Source organism: Echinops telfairi, unplaced genomic scaffold (genome assembly GCF_000313985.2).
Source record: "Echinops telfairi isolate 266 unplaced genomic scaffold, ASM31398v2 ScPeMD7_23;HRSCAF=83, whole genome shotgun sequence".
Classification (NCBI taxonomy): Eukaryota; Metazoa; Chordata; class Mammalia; order Afrosoricida; family Tenrecidae; genus Echinops; species Echinops telfairi.
The window spans coordinates 4275036-4288932 of NW_022103920.1; the positions used below are offsets into that span (position 1 = coordinate 4275036).

At 62.3% G+C, this 13897-nt stretch overlaps 2 protein-coding genes across 2 annotated transcripts in view; one reads left to right on the plus strand and one right to left on the minus strand.

The window, feature by feature from the left end:
* The first annotated feature begins 1800 nt into the window (after window positions 1-1800).
* On the plus strand, window positions 1801-7554 carry FAM131B (family with sequence similarity 131 member B). The gene is made up of 6 exons (XM_004713952.4): window positions 1801-1905; window positions 2484-2519; window positions 2739-2832; window positions 2960-3157; window positions 5154-5297; window positions 5439-7554. The coding sequence occupies exons 1-6, from the start codon at window positions 1852-1854 to the stop codon at window positions 5951-5953; spliced, it is 1041 nt and encodes a 346-aa protein (XP_004714009.1). The 5' UTR covers window positions 1801-1851; the 3' UTR covers window positions 5954-7554.
* A 736-nt stretch (window positions 7555-8290) lies between these two features.
* CLCN1 (chloride voltage-gated channel 1) overlaps window positions 8291-13897 on the minus strand; it is a 22389-nt gene continuing 16782 nt past the window's right edge. Inside the window, exons 18-23 of the mRNA XM_004713994.1 lie at window positions 13360-13468; window positions 12984-13057; window positions 12752-12790; window positions 9679-9783; window positions 8895-8981; window positions 8291-8641 (exon numbers count right to left, since the gene is read on the minus strand). Coding sequence (XP_004714051.1) covers window positions 8291-8641; window positions 8895-8981; window positions 9679-9783; window positions 12752-12790; window positions 12984-13057; window positions 13360-13468 — 765 coding nt within the window. The remainder of the gene's footprint in view (window positions 8642-8894; window positions 8982-9678; window positions 9784-12751; window positions 12791-12983; window positions 13058-13359; window positions 13469-13897) is intronic.

Here is a 13897-nt window from a genome sequence, read left to right on the forward strand (position 1 = left end):
GCGCGCTCGCGCGCTCGCTTGGCAGCCGGGTCCCGCAGGCCGGCCCCTCGCCTGCATCCTCCCCCGCCTCGCAGCATCCCTGTCCGCATCCCCGCCAGCGCCCTTTGCCCTCTTCCCCGCAGCCGGGCCGCCGCCCCGGCCCGGCCCGTCAGCGTCCCTGGTCACTTGAGCAGTCGAGACCCTGGCCCGGTGTCACCACCCACTCCCACTCCGTCATCCACTCCGACCTCCAGCGGACCTGCTCCCCTCCTGCCAGATCCCGAGCCCGCCTTCCCCCAGACCGGAGACAGGGGCGGCCTGCGCCCGGGCTGGGGCGGTCAGGGGAGGTGTCGCGCGGGGGTCAGGAGGGGCCTGCGATGGACCGAGCTGAAGGCACCTGTCCGGGTCCGCGGCCCTGGGTGTTTACCTTGCTTGGGAGGGGTGCAGACACCTGCTCCGCGCTCTTGCCTGCCCCTGACCCCCGCCCCCTGCACCCACGCCACCGCCACCCTCGCAGCAGCTCAGCGCGGTACTGGAGAACCTGCCTCTCCGAGCCCCCTCCCCACCCCTCCCCCCGACGCCCAGTTTCTCCCGCCTACAGGCTGAGGGCGACCTCGGGCTGAGGGAATCATTCGTATTATTACAAACAAACGCGCTCCCTGGAAGTCAGTTTATTTCCATGGATACCCTGCCGCCTGCAGTCACCCCTTCTCGCAGCCCTCCCTCCCTGCCCCCAGCTCTGACTCAGCGCTCCCTCCCTCTAGCTACTCCAGCCGCCCCCTCCCCTCCTCTCCTACCCGGCCCCAGCTCTTCCTGGGGGTGCAGTGTTATGTGGCACCCTTACCACCACCTCAGGTGCTGTCTGTCCTCCCTCAGCCCCAGGCCCTGGCCAGACCCCTCTCCTCACCCTCCTGCAGCCCCAGGACGAGAGCCCCACGTTAGGTGGGGGGGATCCTTCCCTCCTGGACCCTCTTCCTTTATACCAGCTATGTGGTTGTAAGCCCAGGGCCTGCACTTGCCCAAGAGCCCCAGTCAGTGTACCCCTTTCCCAGAGGGAACCTCCCCTCAACCCTTGATTCAGAAACTTAGAACTTCATTGCCAAGGACAGATGGCCCCAGCCACCCCAGGGGTCCCCTCCAGACAGGAAGCACCCCTCCTGCCAGGAGTCAGCTGACTGGCTCACCAGCAGCCCCCAGCGGCCCCTCTCTTTCTGCTGCCTCCTGAGCCCTCTGAGGTTCTCTTACGGCTCCTATTTCTGGACAGTCCCTACCCCATGGCCACCTCTTCAACCCAGGGCCAGTCTCCACCCCAGCTCCTGCTGGCCCCCACTCCTTGCCCCCTCCCCTGCCTCTGCCTACACAACACACACACACACACAGCCCCTGGCAGAGCCATAAATTCACCAAGGCGTAGGGAGGGTCCCCAGGAACGAGGCACGCCCCCACAAGGAGCAACTACCCCAGGGCATGAGGGTGGGGATGAGGGTCTGCCCTCCTGTGGAAATATACCGGAAGGAACAGCCCTGCTCCGTCCTCAGGACAGACCAGGGAATTGTTCCCCGTGGACACCGACCACTGCCCGTTTTCAACAACAGACAAAGGGCCATATGACACTTCTCCGGGTGGCCCTGCTGATTCCCCTGAAAACAATGTCTTGACTTTGCATTGTTAGCTCTCCCACCCAGACTGTGATGGGAGGGGAAAGGAAACAGGGGTGCTCAGGAGCAGGAGGGGTTGTGTTGGGAGCTGGCACCTGTGCTGGGGGTGGGCCTGGGGGCTCTGCAGGCCTGCAGGTGGCCGACTCTCCCTCCTGCAGGGAGCGAGGTGATTGCGGTGGACTGGAAAGGTCTGAAGGATGTGGACCAGATCCCCATGGACAGCACCAGCTCGCTGCAGGGGAGCAGCCTGCACAGACCGTCCACCGAGGTGAGCCGCCCCCACCCACCCCCAGTCCGCAGTCTCCGCCTCCAGCGGCTGAGCCCTCCAGCTAGGGTGGGTATTCGGTGCCATCGAAGTGACCCCAGGTGGCAGAGTGGATGTGCCCCTAGGCTGACCCAGGTGTCCGAGTGACATGGCCCCAGGGTGAACACAGGTGGCAGAGTGGATGTGCCCCCCAGAGTGACCCTGGGTGGCGGAGTGAACATGTGCCCCGCAGAGCTTCCACCTTTATGAGAGTTGTTCACCGAGACTCGCTTCTGCAGAGCCCCTGGGTGGGCTTGAACCAACAATCTTTCAGTTGGCAGCCAGGTACATGGCACTGCACCTCCCAGAGAACTCCCCCATCTCCAAAGCAGCACCCCAAGTGCTGCCAGAGACTCCTCCTTTCACAGAACACTGTCTCCCTTCCCTCAGACAGCCCCCATCAAAATCCCTCCCCTGCTGCTCTCTGGAAAGCTCCCAAGCCCCCTTCACCCCTTGAGGACAGCCTTCAAGGGAGGTGGGGTCCCACGGGCAGCTGGAAGTGCCCGGGACACCCATGCCCTTGTCCTCCTCCATCCTCACAGCAAACACGGACTGAGTTCTCCTGGGACGCCATCAATGTGAGTGCAGCCCCACCCCTCAGCCCCTTCCACCCCACCCATCCATCCGTCCGTCCGTCACCTCGCTAGAACACAGTCTCGCCCCTGTGGTCAGGTCGGCTAGGCAAGGGGCCTCTCCTCACCTGCCCTGGCTCAGTCCTTGGGCTGGACGGCCGGAACCCTCCCCCATATAAAGTCCTGTGCCTCTTCTCCCCCTGCCCTCTTCCCTTCCTCCTCCAGCTTTCTATGGAAGACACCACGTCCATCCTTCCGAAGCTCAAACGGAACTCAAATGCGTATGGCATAGGGGCCCTGGCCAAGTCATCCTTCTCAGGTGAGTTCTGCTCTGCCCCTGTAGGCCGCCGGGGTCCATTCCCCGTGCCCAGGCTGTCCCTGCGGAGGGTGGGAACCATGGGTCTGGCCTGGGCACAGTGGACTGTTCTTATGATGTGGCCCCGTAGGGATCTCTCGAAGCATGAAGGACCATGTGACGAAGCCCACGGCCATGGGCCAGGGCCGAGTGGCCCACATGATTGAGTGGCAGGGCTGGGGGAAGGCCCCGGCTATCCAGCCCCAACACAGCCACGAGGCCGTGCGCCGGGATACCGATGCCTACTCCGACCTCAGTGACGGCGAGAAGGAGGCGAGATTCCTGGCAGGTACTGACCTTCCAGCCTGACCTCCATCGTGGGGTGCATTTCCCAGGGTCAACATTTGACTGGTTATTCTGACCAGTGCCCTCAAATCATGAGCATTTCCCAGAATGGTCCCTGGAGTGAGGTAAGAAGCCCACCTGTCCCAGAGACCCCCACCTACTGGTGAGATCGTTCAGCTGACCTGTGGTACATGGGCAAGGACCTGGGTCCCCGAAGACTCTGCCTCTCCTCTTTCCTCTTGGGACAAGAGTCAGGAAAGGCGGCCACAGAGATGCCTTCTGCTCTCTGCCCATCACTACCGTGCCTTCCCGCCCCACTTGCTGCGCTGAAGGCTTGCAGCCCGCACGAGAAGACCAGGGACCAAGATGCTGGTGGGTCTCCAGGCTAGGCTTAGGGCCCAGGAGTGGACATGGTGCAATGGACGACAGGCACACAGCATCCTTACAAGGGTGACCAAGTCTCTAGTGGCACCGAGGAAGGACAAGAGAGAAGGGGGAGACATTGCCATGCGGGTGTGGGCAGTGGAGCGGCCTCAGCCAGGGTCAGGCAGCTCGTAATGCCAGTTTCAACGTATGGCCGACCCCGTCTGAAATCTCCTGCTGCTGTGGAGTCAATAAGGTGGTGCTGTGGGGTTACTTATTGGGCTGTTCGCTGCCAGGCCAGCAGTTCAAACCCACCAGGGACCCTGTGAGGGAAAGTTGAGGCTTTCTGCTCCTGACAATATGGACAGCCTGGGAAATCCAGGTTCAGTTCCACTCTGTCCTCCAGGGACGCTGTGAATCAGAGTCCAGAGCATGGCACTGGATTTGGTTTGAGTCAGCTCTGACTCACAGTGGCCTGCAGGACAGAGTGGAACTGCCCCTCCGGTGCCCAAAGCTGCACATCATTATGGAAGCAGGCGGCCACATCTTGTTCCTGTGGGTTTGAATCTCTGATCTTTAGGCTAGCAGCCAAGTGCTTTAACTACTGTGCTACCCAGACTCCTAGCTAGAGTAGGGGTGCCCCAGGCCTATCCATCCTCACTGTCCCTTCCCGCTTCCCCTCCTTCCTTGAACCTTCAACTGTGCCTAGCTGTGGACCACTGCCCCCGACGCTCCTTGATCTTGAAAACCCTCACCTGGATCCCACAGCCCTTGCCTCCCCAGAGCTACCTGGAGTTCCGACGAGAACCCCAAGACAGACTTCTGAGGGGGAGCCCTCACCTCTGTTTCTTAGGAAATCTCAGTGAGAGACCCCCAGCTTTCCCCACAAACCTGCCACCCACGACTGGCTGTCTGGTCCACCCAAAGATGTAGTAGGAGCCGCAGAGGCTGGGAGCTGTGGCGGGAATGATTTGTTCCTGAGGCTTCTAATTGTTGGGTTAGGCAAAACCTCCTGCTAAGTTAACTTCACCGGCTGGCTTTCTTCTTTGGTCACGGCGTTTTCGTGGTGGCGGTTCTTCCGTAGGCAGCATTTCTTCTGATTGGAAAAGATGGCCTAATCATTTATTTTGCTCATCCATCACTTTTTAGATTCAATTTGTACTGCTTAGTTTCAGCTCCATTTCTCCTCCATGTTTGTTTGTTTAATATACGAATGTATTGGTTATTATGCTTAATTTACTTTTTATCATGGGTGTTTTGGGTATATCACTGGAACCCATCTCTGTCATACTTTCAGATTCCAGACGAGACACGTGCTGTTGGAATAATGATCGCATGCATTTGTCTCTCTGTCTGTCTGTGGTCACATTTCCCTGCTTCTTTTCAGACCCACTGCCGGCCAAGTGATTCCGGCTCTAGGACAGAGTAGCAAGGCTCCCTAGGGCTTCTGAGTCAGGTCAGGGGGCCAGTGGCAGACAGCCCCATCTTTCTCCCTGGGTTTGAACCGCCGGCGTGATGTTAGCAGCCCAGTGCTTGCCTGCTGGGCCACCAAGGCTCCAGGCAAGCACGAGGGAGCCTGCGCAAGGGTACCCCATGCCTGGGGCTGGACGCCACTCCCTGTGTGTCCACCCTCCCAGGGGTCATGGAGCAGTTCGCCATCTCTGAGGCCACCCTCATGGCCTGGTCGTCCATGGATGGTGAGGATATGAGTGTCAACTCCACCCAGGAGCCGCTGGGCTGCAACTACAGTGACAACTACCACGAGCTGATGGAGAGCCAGGGTGAGGGCCCCCTCTGAGCCACGGCCCCACAGGGCAGTCCCCCTGCCTACACGAAGCCCCTTGCCAAGCCCTGCGGTTGGAGGGGGGGGGCGGGGGGCTGTTCAGCATGTGACGTCCTCCACCCGGCCCCTCTCTCGGCAGATGCTCTCACCCAGGCGCCCCTGGATGGCTGGCCCCACTCCTATGTGTCCCAGGGCATGTACTGCCTGGGCTCCTCGGATGCCTGGGAAGCCAGTGACCAGTCCCTCATCGCCTCTCCGGCCACGGGCTCCTACCTCGGCCCTGCCTTCAATGACTCACAGCCCAGCCTGCATGAGATGGGGCCCCCGCAGCCCACTTTGGGCTGCCCCGCCCAGGAGCCACCCCCGTTCCTGGGGGTGGACACAGACTGGGCTCCCGGAGGGGGGGTCGTGGAACTCGCCCGGGTCTCTGCTGAGGAAGAGGAGGAGGAGCCACAGGAGGAGGAGCAGGAGGAAGAAGGGGAGAAGAGGCTGTTGGCTCCAGAGGAAGAGGAGGATGCGGGGTGCCGGGACCTGGAGTCGCTGTCCCCGAGGGAGGACCCTGAGGTCCCCACTGCCCTTAGCCGGAAGGTGTCGGACGTCACGTCCTCCGGAGTGCAGTCTTTCGATGAGGAGGAGGGCGAGGCCAACAATTAGCCCTCTGGGACCTGCTTCCCAGGCATGACCCTCCACCGCCTCCCCTGCAATGCGTGGTCCGCAGCGGGGTCCACCAGGTGCCGAGAGCCAGGCATGAGTGGCCTCTGTTTGGCTGGGCCTGGGACCTCGGCCTGTGGGCTGAGGCCATCAGTGGCTGCGTGGGCTTGGCCTGACCTCAGGCCCTTGAGTCTTCCAGGACTCCGCCCAGCTGCCAACACCTCTTCCGCCTGCTCTCGCTTATTTCTGATGGGGCCTTGTCTCTGGCTGGGGCTGGCTCAGCCGGCCTCTAGGGAAGACCGTGGGAGCCCGGGCTCGGCAGGAACAGGACAGCCATGTGGGGTCCCGGCCAGAGTTGGAAAGCAACAGACTGCCTGCCCCTGCTCCCCACCTGCTCCCCTACCTGCTCTGGGAACCTAGCCTGGGTGAGGGACACCACTCACCTTGCCGATGACATGGAGAGACGTCTCCGGCCTGGGGAGCGTGAGGACGGTGTCCCCACCCCTGACTCTCTGGGGCTGTTTACACTTTTCTCTTGGCCTTTTCTACATTTTTATAACTTCCGGGGGACTCAGGGTTGAGGGGGTGGAGTGTGGACTCGGTGCTGCTGGTGGGGGTTCCCAGGATCAGCATGGCCCTCGGCTCCTCCTGCCTTCGCAGCCCCCCACCCCCCAGCCTCCCAGAACTCCAACACCCCATCACTTCCACGCACACCTGTGCAGCAGGAGCCAGGCTCGGCAGCAATGGACTCCATCTTCCCTGCCCCAGCCAGGACTGTCCCTCAGCTGTGTCCCCTTTCCAAGGACCCACTGCTGTTTCTGGAGTGGGACGCTTCAGCTTCAGTGCTGTGTGACCTGCCCACCCCCTTACACACACACACACACACACACACACACACACACACACACACACGCTTCTGGGATGCGGCTGGGGCAACGGGTGAGCGTGAGCTGAGAGGGTCTCCTGGCTCCTCTGCTACCTGCCTCCCTCACTGCCAGGGGGTCTGTGTCCAATGGAGCTGGCCCCGCTGGGGGTGGGGGGCATGATGGAGGGTGCTCTGGGTGATGGGGCAGAGTGCATGGGGTTCGCTTCTACTTTGGGGCTGGGGCATGTGCAGAACAGCTGTCGGGGTGGGGGGCTGCTTTCCTTCCAGGGGAGGCCATGCGGCACGTGTCTGGTGGGCTGTTTGTATATTCTTGTGAATGACACTGCTCTTGCTGAACCATTTTCTTTGGGGGGAGGGTTGCACTTTTAATCAATTCACTTTATTAAAAGAGAGTCCAAACCTTCCATCCCCCATCCCCGTGCTACGGGAAACCTTGGGGTGCAGCCCCCACCCCACCCTGCCTCTACCTCCCTCGTGCCGTCTTCCAGGTCTGGGACACCCCCTCTTCTAGCCTTTCTCCGCATGTCTTCTTGCCTGACATCCCCTTCCCTCCCCCCAGACCCGAGAGTGACTGGCCACGTATCTCACAGAGATAATTCTGTACAAATACATACAAACACCCCGGGCCACGTGTCCTCGGCGGGGCCGCCCAGACAGCTTCACTGGCCTGGGCACTGTGATGTTGGCTGTGTTTTTGGCACTAAACAATGTGGTGGCACCCCATGGCTGTGTGTGCCTCATTTGGGGACCTGGGCGCCTGGGCTAGGGGAGATGGGAGGGAGGGAGGTGCAGAGCAGAGCACCTGGTGTTGCCACCTGTAGTCCCCATGCTCCCAGGAAGCCTGCAGGTGCCACGCCACACGGGGTTCCTTGGAAGAAAGGCAGCATGGGAACTCCAAGGGGCACCGAGAGTCAGTGTGGGTGACCTGGGGTGATCCATGGACCCCGCTGGTGGTGTGTGTGTAGGGGGTAGGGGGATCCCATCTGAGGGGTGCAGTGCTGCTGGGTGGTGGACAGCAGCTCTTTCTCCCCAAGCTGCCTGCCCCAGTGGCCTGTGGCACTGAACCAAGCAGGGCAAAGGTGGGGTGCAGCTGGCTGGGGACCCCCCCATTATGGCCCTTGCCTACATGGCAGTGGGCTGGGCACTTGGGATGGGGGTGCTGGGCAAAGATCATTCTGGGTCTCCCCATCCATGGGGCACCTGTCTGGTGACTACAAGGCCTCTCCCTCCCAAGGACGAGAGCAGGGGGCACACCAGGCAGGTGCCACAGGGGGCAGGGCCAGGGCAGAGGTGGGTGTGACAGAACACCCAGAAAGCCCATTGCTGGGGGCTGGGGCCCATCTGTCTGTCTGTCTGAGAGGAGAAGGGCCTAGGGAATGTGGGGAGCCCCTTGCCCAGGCCTGCCCCCGAGGGGCTTGGGTTGGGGGTGCCGCCTTCCCAGCAGTGGTGCCAGCTCAGAGCATGAGCTCCTCCTCCTCCTCCTCGGCGTCCGTGGACCTCAGACTGGGCCCCTGCAGGATGCCGGCCAGCCCATCCTCGGGCTCCGGGCCCTGCTCTAGCTCGTCCAGCTCCACATCGTCCAGCTCACCATCACGCAGAGGGGCCGGGCCGGTGGGGGGCTCTGGGGAGGGTGCCGGTGACTCAGGGAGGTCGGGGGCCCCAGGTCCCTCAGGCAGACTCCAGCCCTCGGCAAGAGGGGGCGGTCCCCCGACACTCTTTCGGGTAGAAGTTGTGTTCCGGAAGCTGGCAAGTGGTGGCCGGAGCTGTACCCCCGATTTGGTGTGGCCCTCAATAGCCTTCTGGAGCTGGGGGTGGGGTGGGGAGGAAGAGAGGGTCTGCTGTGAAGGGGAGAGCGGACAGATAGGGTGGGTATGCAGGGGACCCTGAGGACAGGGGCTGAATGGAGAGGTGGGGGGGGGGCCCTCACACTGGACCCCTGCCCTGACCTGGAATCCCCTGCGCACTGGGCCCCCACCCTGACCTGGTGTCACCTGCCCACTGAGCCCTCACCCTGACCTGGGGTCTGGGCTGTGCCCCCGGGTGGGGCTGTGGACTCACCTCCTCGAGTGCCAGCACACCCCGCAGCTTGCCCATGCTGGTCACGTAGGCCAGGTGCAGGCCCAGCAGTGAGAAGAGTGTGTGTGTCTGTTGGGGGCAGGACATCAGGACATAGCTCCCCACCCCCACCCCCACAGTCAGTACAGCCCCTCTAGTGTGCCCCCTGCGATGGTCAGTGGTCAGGGGCACTTACAGACCCCCCACTTGGCAGCCTACAGCCCCCCCCCCATGGCAGTCAGCTGTCAGCACAGAGACCCCCCCCTCACCCCCACACACAACCCCTACATAGTGGTCAGTGGCCAGCACACAGCCCCCCCCCCCCATGGAGTGGTTGGTGGTCAGCTCATAGCTCCCTACATGGCAGTTAGCAGTCAGCACACAGCCCAACCCCCACCCGGGTATGGTGGTAGGTGGTCAGTGTGCAGCCCCCCCACACTGTCCTGAAGTTGGCAGTCAGCAACAGCTCCCTCATGGGGTGGTCAGTGTTCAGTGCATAGCTCCCTACATGGCAGTCATTGGTCAGCACAGTTCCTCGAGGCACTTCAAGTTGTGGTCAGTGGTCAGCATACAGCCCGCCAGTGCCTCCCATGCAGAGGTCAGTGATCAGGGCACAGCCCATGGTGCCCCTGTGTCGTAGTCAGTGCACCTCCCTGCCCTGTGAGACACCCTAGGTGGCTGTCAGCGGTCAGCACACAGTGGGCCACATGATGGCCAGTGGTCAGCCCCCTGCCCCCTGAGACACCCGACACGGGTGTCCCACACTGACTAATGGTGGTGGACTGGCCTTGTGCAGGGTTGTCTGCTCCACCAGCTGGAACGGGGACTGGTCAATGCAGCAGTTGTCGAAGCATACAGGCTGGGCCAGTTGTTCCTGCTCCCAGGCCGCCGCCTGAGGGCACAGGGCAGTCACCGCAGCACCCCAAGCCTCCCACTAGAAGGGGGTCAGGCCCAGCACCTCCCCTTCCCTGACCCTGGACCCTGCTGCCCCGTGCCCACCAGGCTGCCTGGTTTCCACCACACACAGCTGCTGTCCAGGGGCCTGCCGGGCCTCATTGTCAGAGCACAAGGGGTGCTGGGGGAACAGGCAGAGCACCCGGTCTCCCTTCAAGGGGCATCTGGTTCCAGGCGTGAACCCCAATTCAGCCCTCTCCTGGGACACCTCAGCCCAGGTGCCAGCTTCGACCCCTGCTCCCTCCTGGGTGTCGGCCCTGGCCCGGGTGCCCTCGCTGACTCCGTCTCTGCTGGCTGCTTGCAGCTCCATTCTCACACATCACTGGGCTCCCTTGCTGGCTCTGCTCATCCTCACACTCGTGCCCAGGTTTCCCTGGACGTGGCTGGTCACTCATCCTGGCCCTGGTGTTCCCTCTGGGTTCCCCTGCACATCACCAGCAGTCTTTGCTCTCAGGGTGGCGTCCGCATGGGGGCAGCCGGTGAGGTGCAAACTCCCCGGGGGAGCGAGTGCAGAGTAGACGAATGCTTGCTGGGTGGGGCGCTTGGCAGGGCCACGTGGAGCTGACCCCCCTCTGTGCTGTTGGCACCACTGAAGGAGAGGTTGGTAGGCTCCAAGCAAGCTGACCCCTGGGCCCCAGAGACGCTCACAGAGACCCAGGTGCCTGCCTGAATCCACCTGAGGCCTGGAGTTCCCAGACTCAATCCATGTTCTCTGATGCCACTGGCTCCTCCCGACCTGACCCCTGGTGACACGGCGCACACTGCCCGGCCCTGCGCCGTCCTCCCCGGGGGTCTTATGTCCGAGCCCAGGGTTGCAGCCACTGTGTCCGGTCTTCCTCTTTCACTGCCCAAGCATGGGTCCTTTCCCAGGAGCCAGTCTCTCCTGACAACACGTCCAAAGGACGTGAGAGGAAGGCTCCCCATCCCTGCCTCTGAGAAGCACCCCGGCTGCACTTCCTCCGAGACAGATCTGTCTGTCCTTCGGCAGTCCGCGGTCCTTTCCATTACATCCACCGCCTCGATTCTGAGCAGCACTGCCCTCTGCTTCTCCTTCCACCTGTCCCAGCCCTTGCCTGTCGGGCTCCAAGGGCAACCCCGGGGCCTCTAGTACTGCTGTGGGTGTGAAAGCACATAGTGGCCATCTGTCCTCCCCAGAGGCTCTCTGGCAGAAGCAGTGTCTCCCAAGTCCCCTCCTTGAATGGCAGGAGCAGTCACCAGCAAGGGTGGTGTGGAGAGGTTGTGCACACCCAGCCCCTAGCCCGGTCCTCCTGTCTGATTCCAGGCCCATTCTGCCTTCCCTGAAGGAGTGACAACAACCCCAGGTGCCTCCTCCGGGCCAGGCCTGGTCTCTCTAACCCTGCCACTAGTCCAGGCTTACCCAGGGCACAGCAGAGGAAGACGCCACAGCCGGTGGGGTTGGCCCTGGTCCAGGACCGGCAATTGGCTTTGGAGGAGGGTGTCACTGTGGGCTTGGCATCCTCCTGGGAGTCCAGGGACTCACCCCGGGTCACGGTGCCCCGGCACCCCCATGCTGACTGCTCAGCACCCCCACAAAGATCACAGAGCTGGCACTCCCCCTGTGGGGTGTTCTGACATTCTTGTTGGGGAAACAGCATGCTCAGTGAAGTGGAGGGCCAGTGCCACATGCTCAGTGAAGTGGAGGGCCAGCTGGTGGCTGCCACAATGGGCCCCAGCAACTCTGGGGGGTGGGCAGGACTGGGCAGTGTTCTCTTCTATTTGTGGGGTCGATGGCACCTGACCACAACACGGCAGGTTTCGGCGTCCAAAAAGAGATGCTGTCTTTCCTGGCCAGGTGGCTGCCTGTTTGTGCATACGAGGAGTTTTTTCTCTCCTCTGGTCACAAATACCAGGGCTCATGAATCAATTATCAAGAGTGTGTGTGTGTGAGAATGAGTGTACGAGTATTTGTGTGTGAGTGTATGTGTGTGTGTGTGTGTATATGTGAGTGTGAGTGTGTGGTGTGTGTGTGTGTGTGTGTCTGGGGACCATGGGGAGAAGAGCGTAGAGTCCCTCCTCTCTGTCCATGCTTCCTTTGCCTGCAGGCGGGCAGTGTGGCCAGCCTGTAGCAGACACACCTGGACCCTGGGCTTCCGCTCTAACAGTGGCACCTTCCGTGCATGGGCAGTAGGTGGTGCTGTAACACACGCCCTACCTTGGTTGCAGGAACAGGCGGCAGCCCTCTAAAGGCTGGCCCTCCCGCTGGGGTGGGGCTGGCAGCTCTACTCCAAATCGAGGGAGCTGCCAGGGAGCTGGCCCTGGAGGCTCTTCTCTCCTCTGTGCCATAGGGTGTGGGGGGAGGCCTGCCGGACCTCAAACTCATGACCCTCAAGTCAATTCCAGCTCACAGTGACCCTATAGCACAGAGGAGAACTGCGGGCCCCCCCCCACCCCCCGTGGTTTCTGAGACCGTTACTCTTGGTGAGAGCAGACAGCCTCATCTTTCTCCCAAGGAGCAGCTGGCGGGTTTGAACTGCAGACTTTGCAGTTGGCAGCGCAGTGACCCTCATGTAGAGAGCAGGCCTGGTCATCCCCAAGGGGGAGCGGGGAGAGAAGTGTGGTCTTGGGGTGTCCTGTGTCTGCCCTCCAAGCCTCCCGGTGCCGCCCATGCTGGTGCCTCCACATCACCACCTGGGGCACGTGACTTGGGGGAGCTTGGCCTTGCCCAACAGCCACTCTCAGGCCCCAGTCATTTCCCCACACAGCCACTCAGCCGGGCCCCAAATTCTGCCTCTGGAGTCTGATTATCACTGAGGGCTCAGCCCCGGGCGGGCCCACCTTCTCTGCTGCCCTTGCCCCCCCTCCGCCCCCCCCTCTTTGAAGCCACGCCACAGAGGAGACTCAGAGCCCTTCCATAGAATGCCCCGCCAACCCCACTCCCCACATACCTCTTCAGGGGTCATGTGATCCACCAGGTCTGCAGAGTCCTGTGGGGAAAGGCAGGCCCGGCTGTCCACGGCTGGGATGGCGCACAGCCTGCGGGGCACTATGGAGGGGTCTCCCTCCTGTGGGCCCTCGCTTCACCCACCTGCGACCCACCACACACACCTGGGCGGGGGAGGGGGACCGCCATGGGGTCTCCCTCCTCAGGGCCCTTCACTCCACCCACCCACGGTTCACCTGGGCAAGCTTCTTCTGCTGGGACCCACCGAACAGACAGTGCAGCAGGGCCTGAAGGACCGAGTGTCTTCTCTCTGTGTGAGGGGGGCGGGGCGGGGGAGGCAGCAGGGAGAGCAGCAGTGGTCCCCTTCCTCAGGCACCCCACTCTGGGTCAGGTGAGCTTTAGCCCTGACCCTCTCCCCGAGGCCTCACATGTCCCCGACATGGTGGGCTCAGGGCCTGCACCCCCTCTGGGTCCTTGCATCCCTTGGGCCCGCACATCCGGCCATCCCCTCTGCAGAGGCTCTCCCAGGCCACCTGCTCCAGGAGCAGTGAAACAGGCTGGATGCATCAGTACCCCCACCCCACCCTTAGCCAGAGGGGCATCAGCAGTCACCTGCAGGCTCCGGGGCCTCGGGCTGCTGCTTGTGGCTGGGCAGGGGTCCGTTGGGCTCTTCAGGGGGCGGTGGGGCCACAGGGAAGATGGGGGGCAGCGGCGTGGACAGCTGTGAGGAAGACCTGGTGGCCGCGGTGCCCAGGAGCAGCCCAGCGGTGCCTCCTGCCTGCCCACAGTCCCCTCTGCCTGGATGAGACCTGGACGCCACACCCAGACCTCCAAACCTTCCCTGCAACCCCTTCCTCCCAACCAGAATGAGGGGGGTCATTGTGGGTGACCACGGTCCCCTTATCTGACCCTGCCCAGTCCCCCACAGTTATCCCCTGCACTCCCTCACCCAGCCCCCAACTGTGGCCCCTGTACCCTCCCTCCCGATCCCTCACATTGGTCCCTATGCCCCTTCTGGACCCCCTAAAGTGGTCCCTGCCCCTCTCCAGGGTCCCTGACAGTGACTCCTATATTCCACCTCCGGCCCCACCACAGTGGTCCCTGAGCCTTGCTCCCGCTGGCTCACCTCCACCCTCCCAGGCAGGTCTTC

Bases quoted from the DNA above. Each gene is read 5' to 3' on its own strand.
- FAM131B (XM_004713952.4), top strand. From the start codon at position 1,852: ATGGACAGCACCAGCTCGCTGCAGGGGAGCAGCCTGCACAGACCGTCC. The intron at 3,158-5,153 runs GTACTGACCTTC...CCACCCTCCCAG, and splicing joins GGAGGCGAGATTCCTGGCAG to GGGTCATGGAGCAGTTCGCC. The intron at 5,298-5,438 runs GTGAGGGCCCCC...CTCTCTCGGCAG, and splicing joins CGAGCTGATGGAGAGCCAGG to ATGCTCTCACCCAGGCGCCC.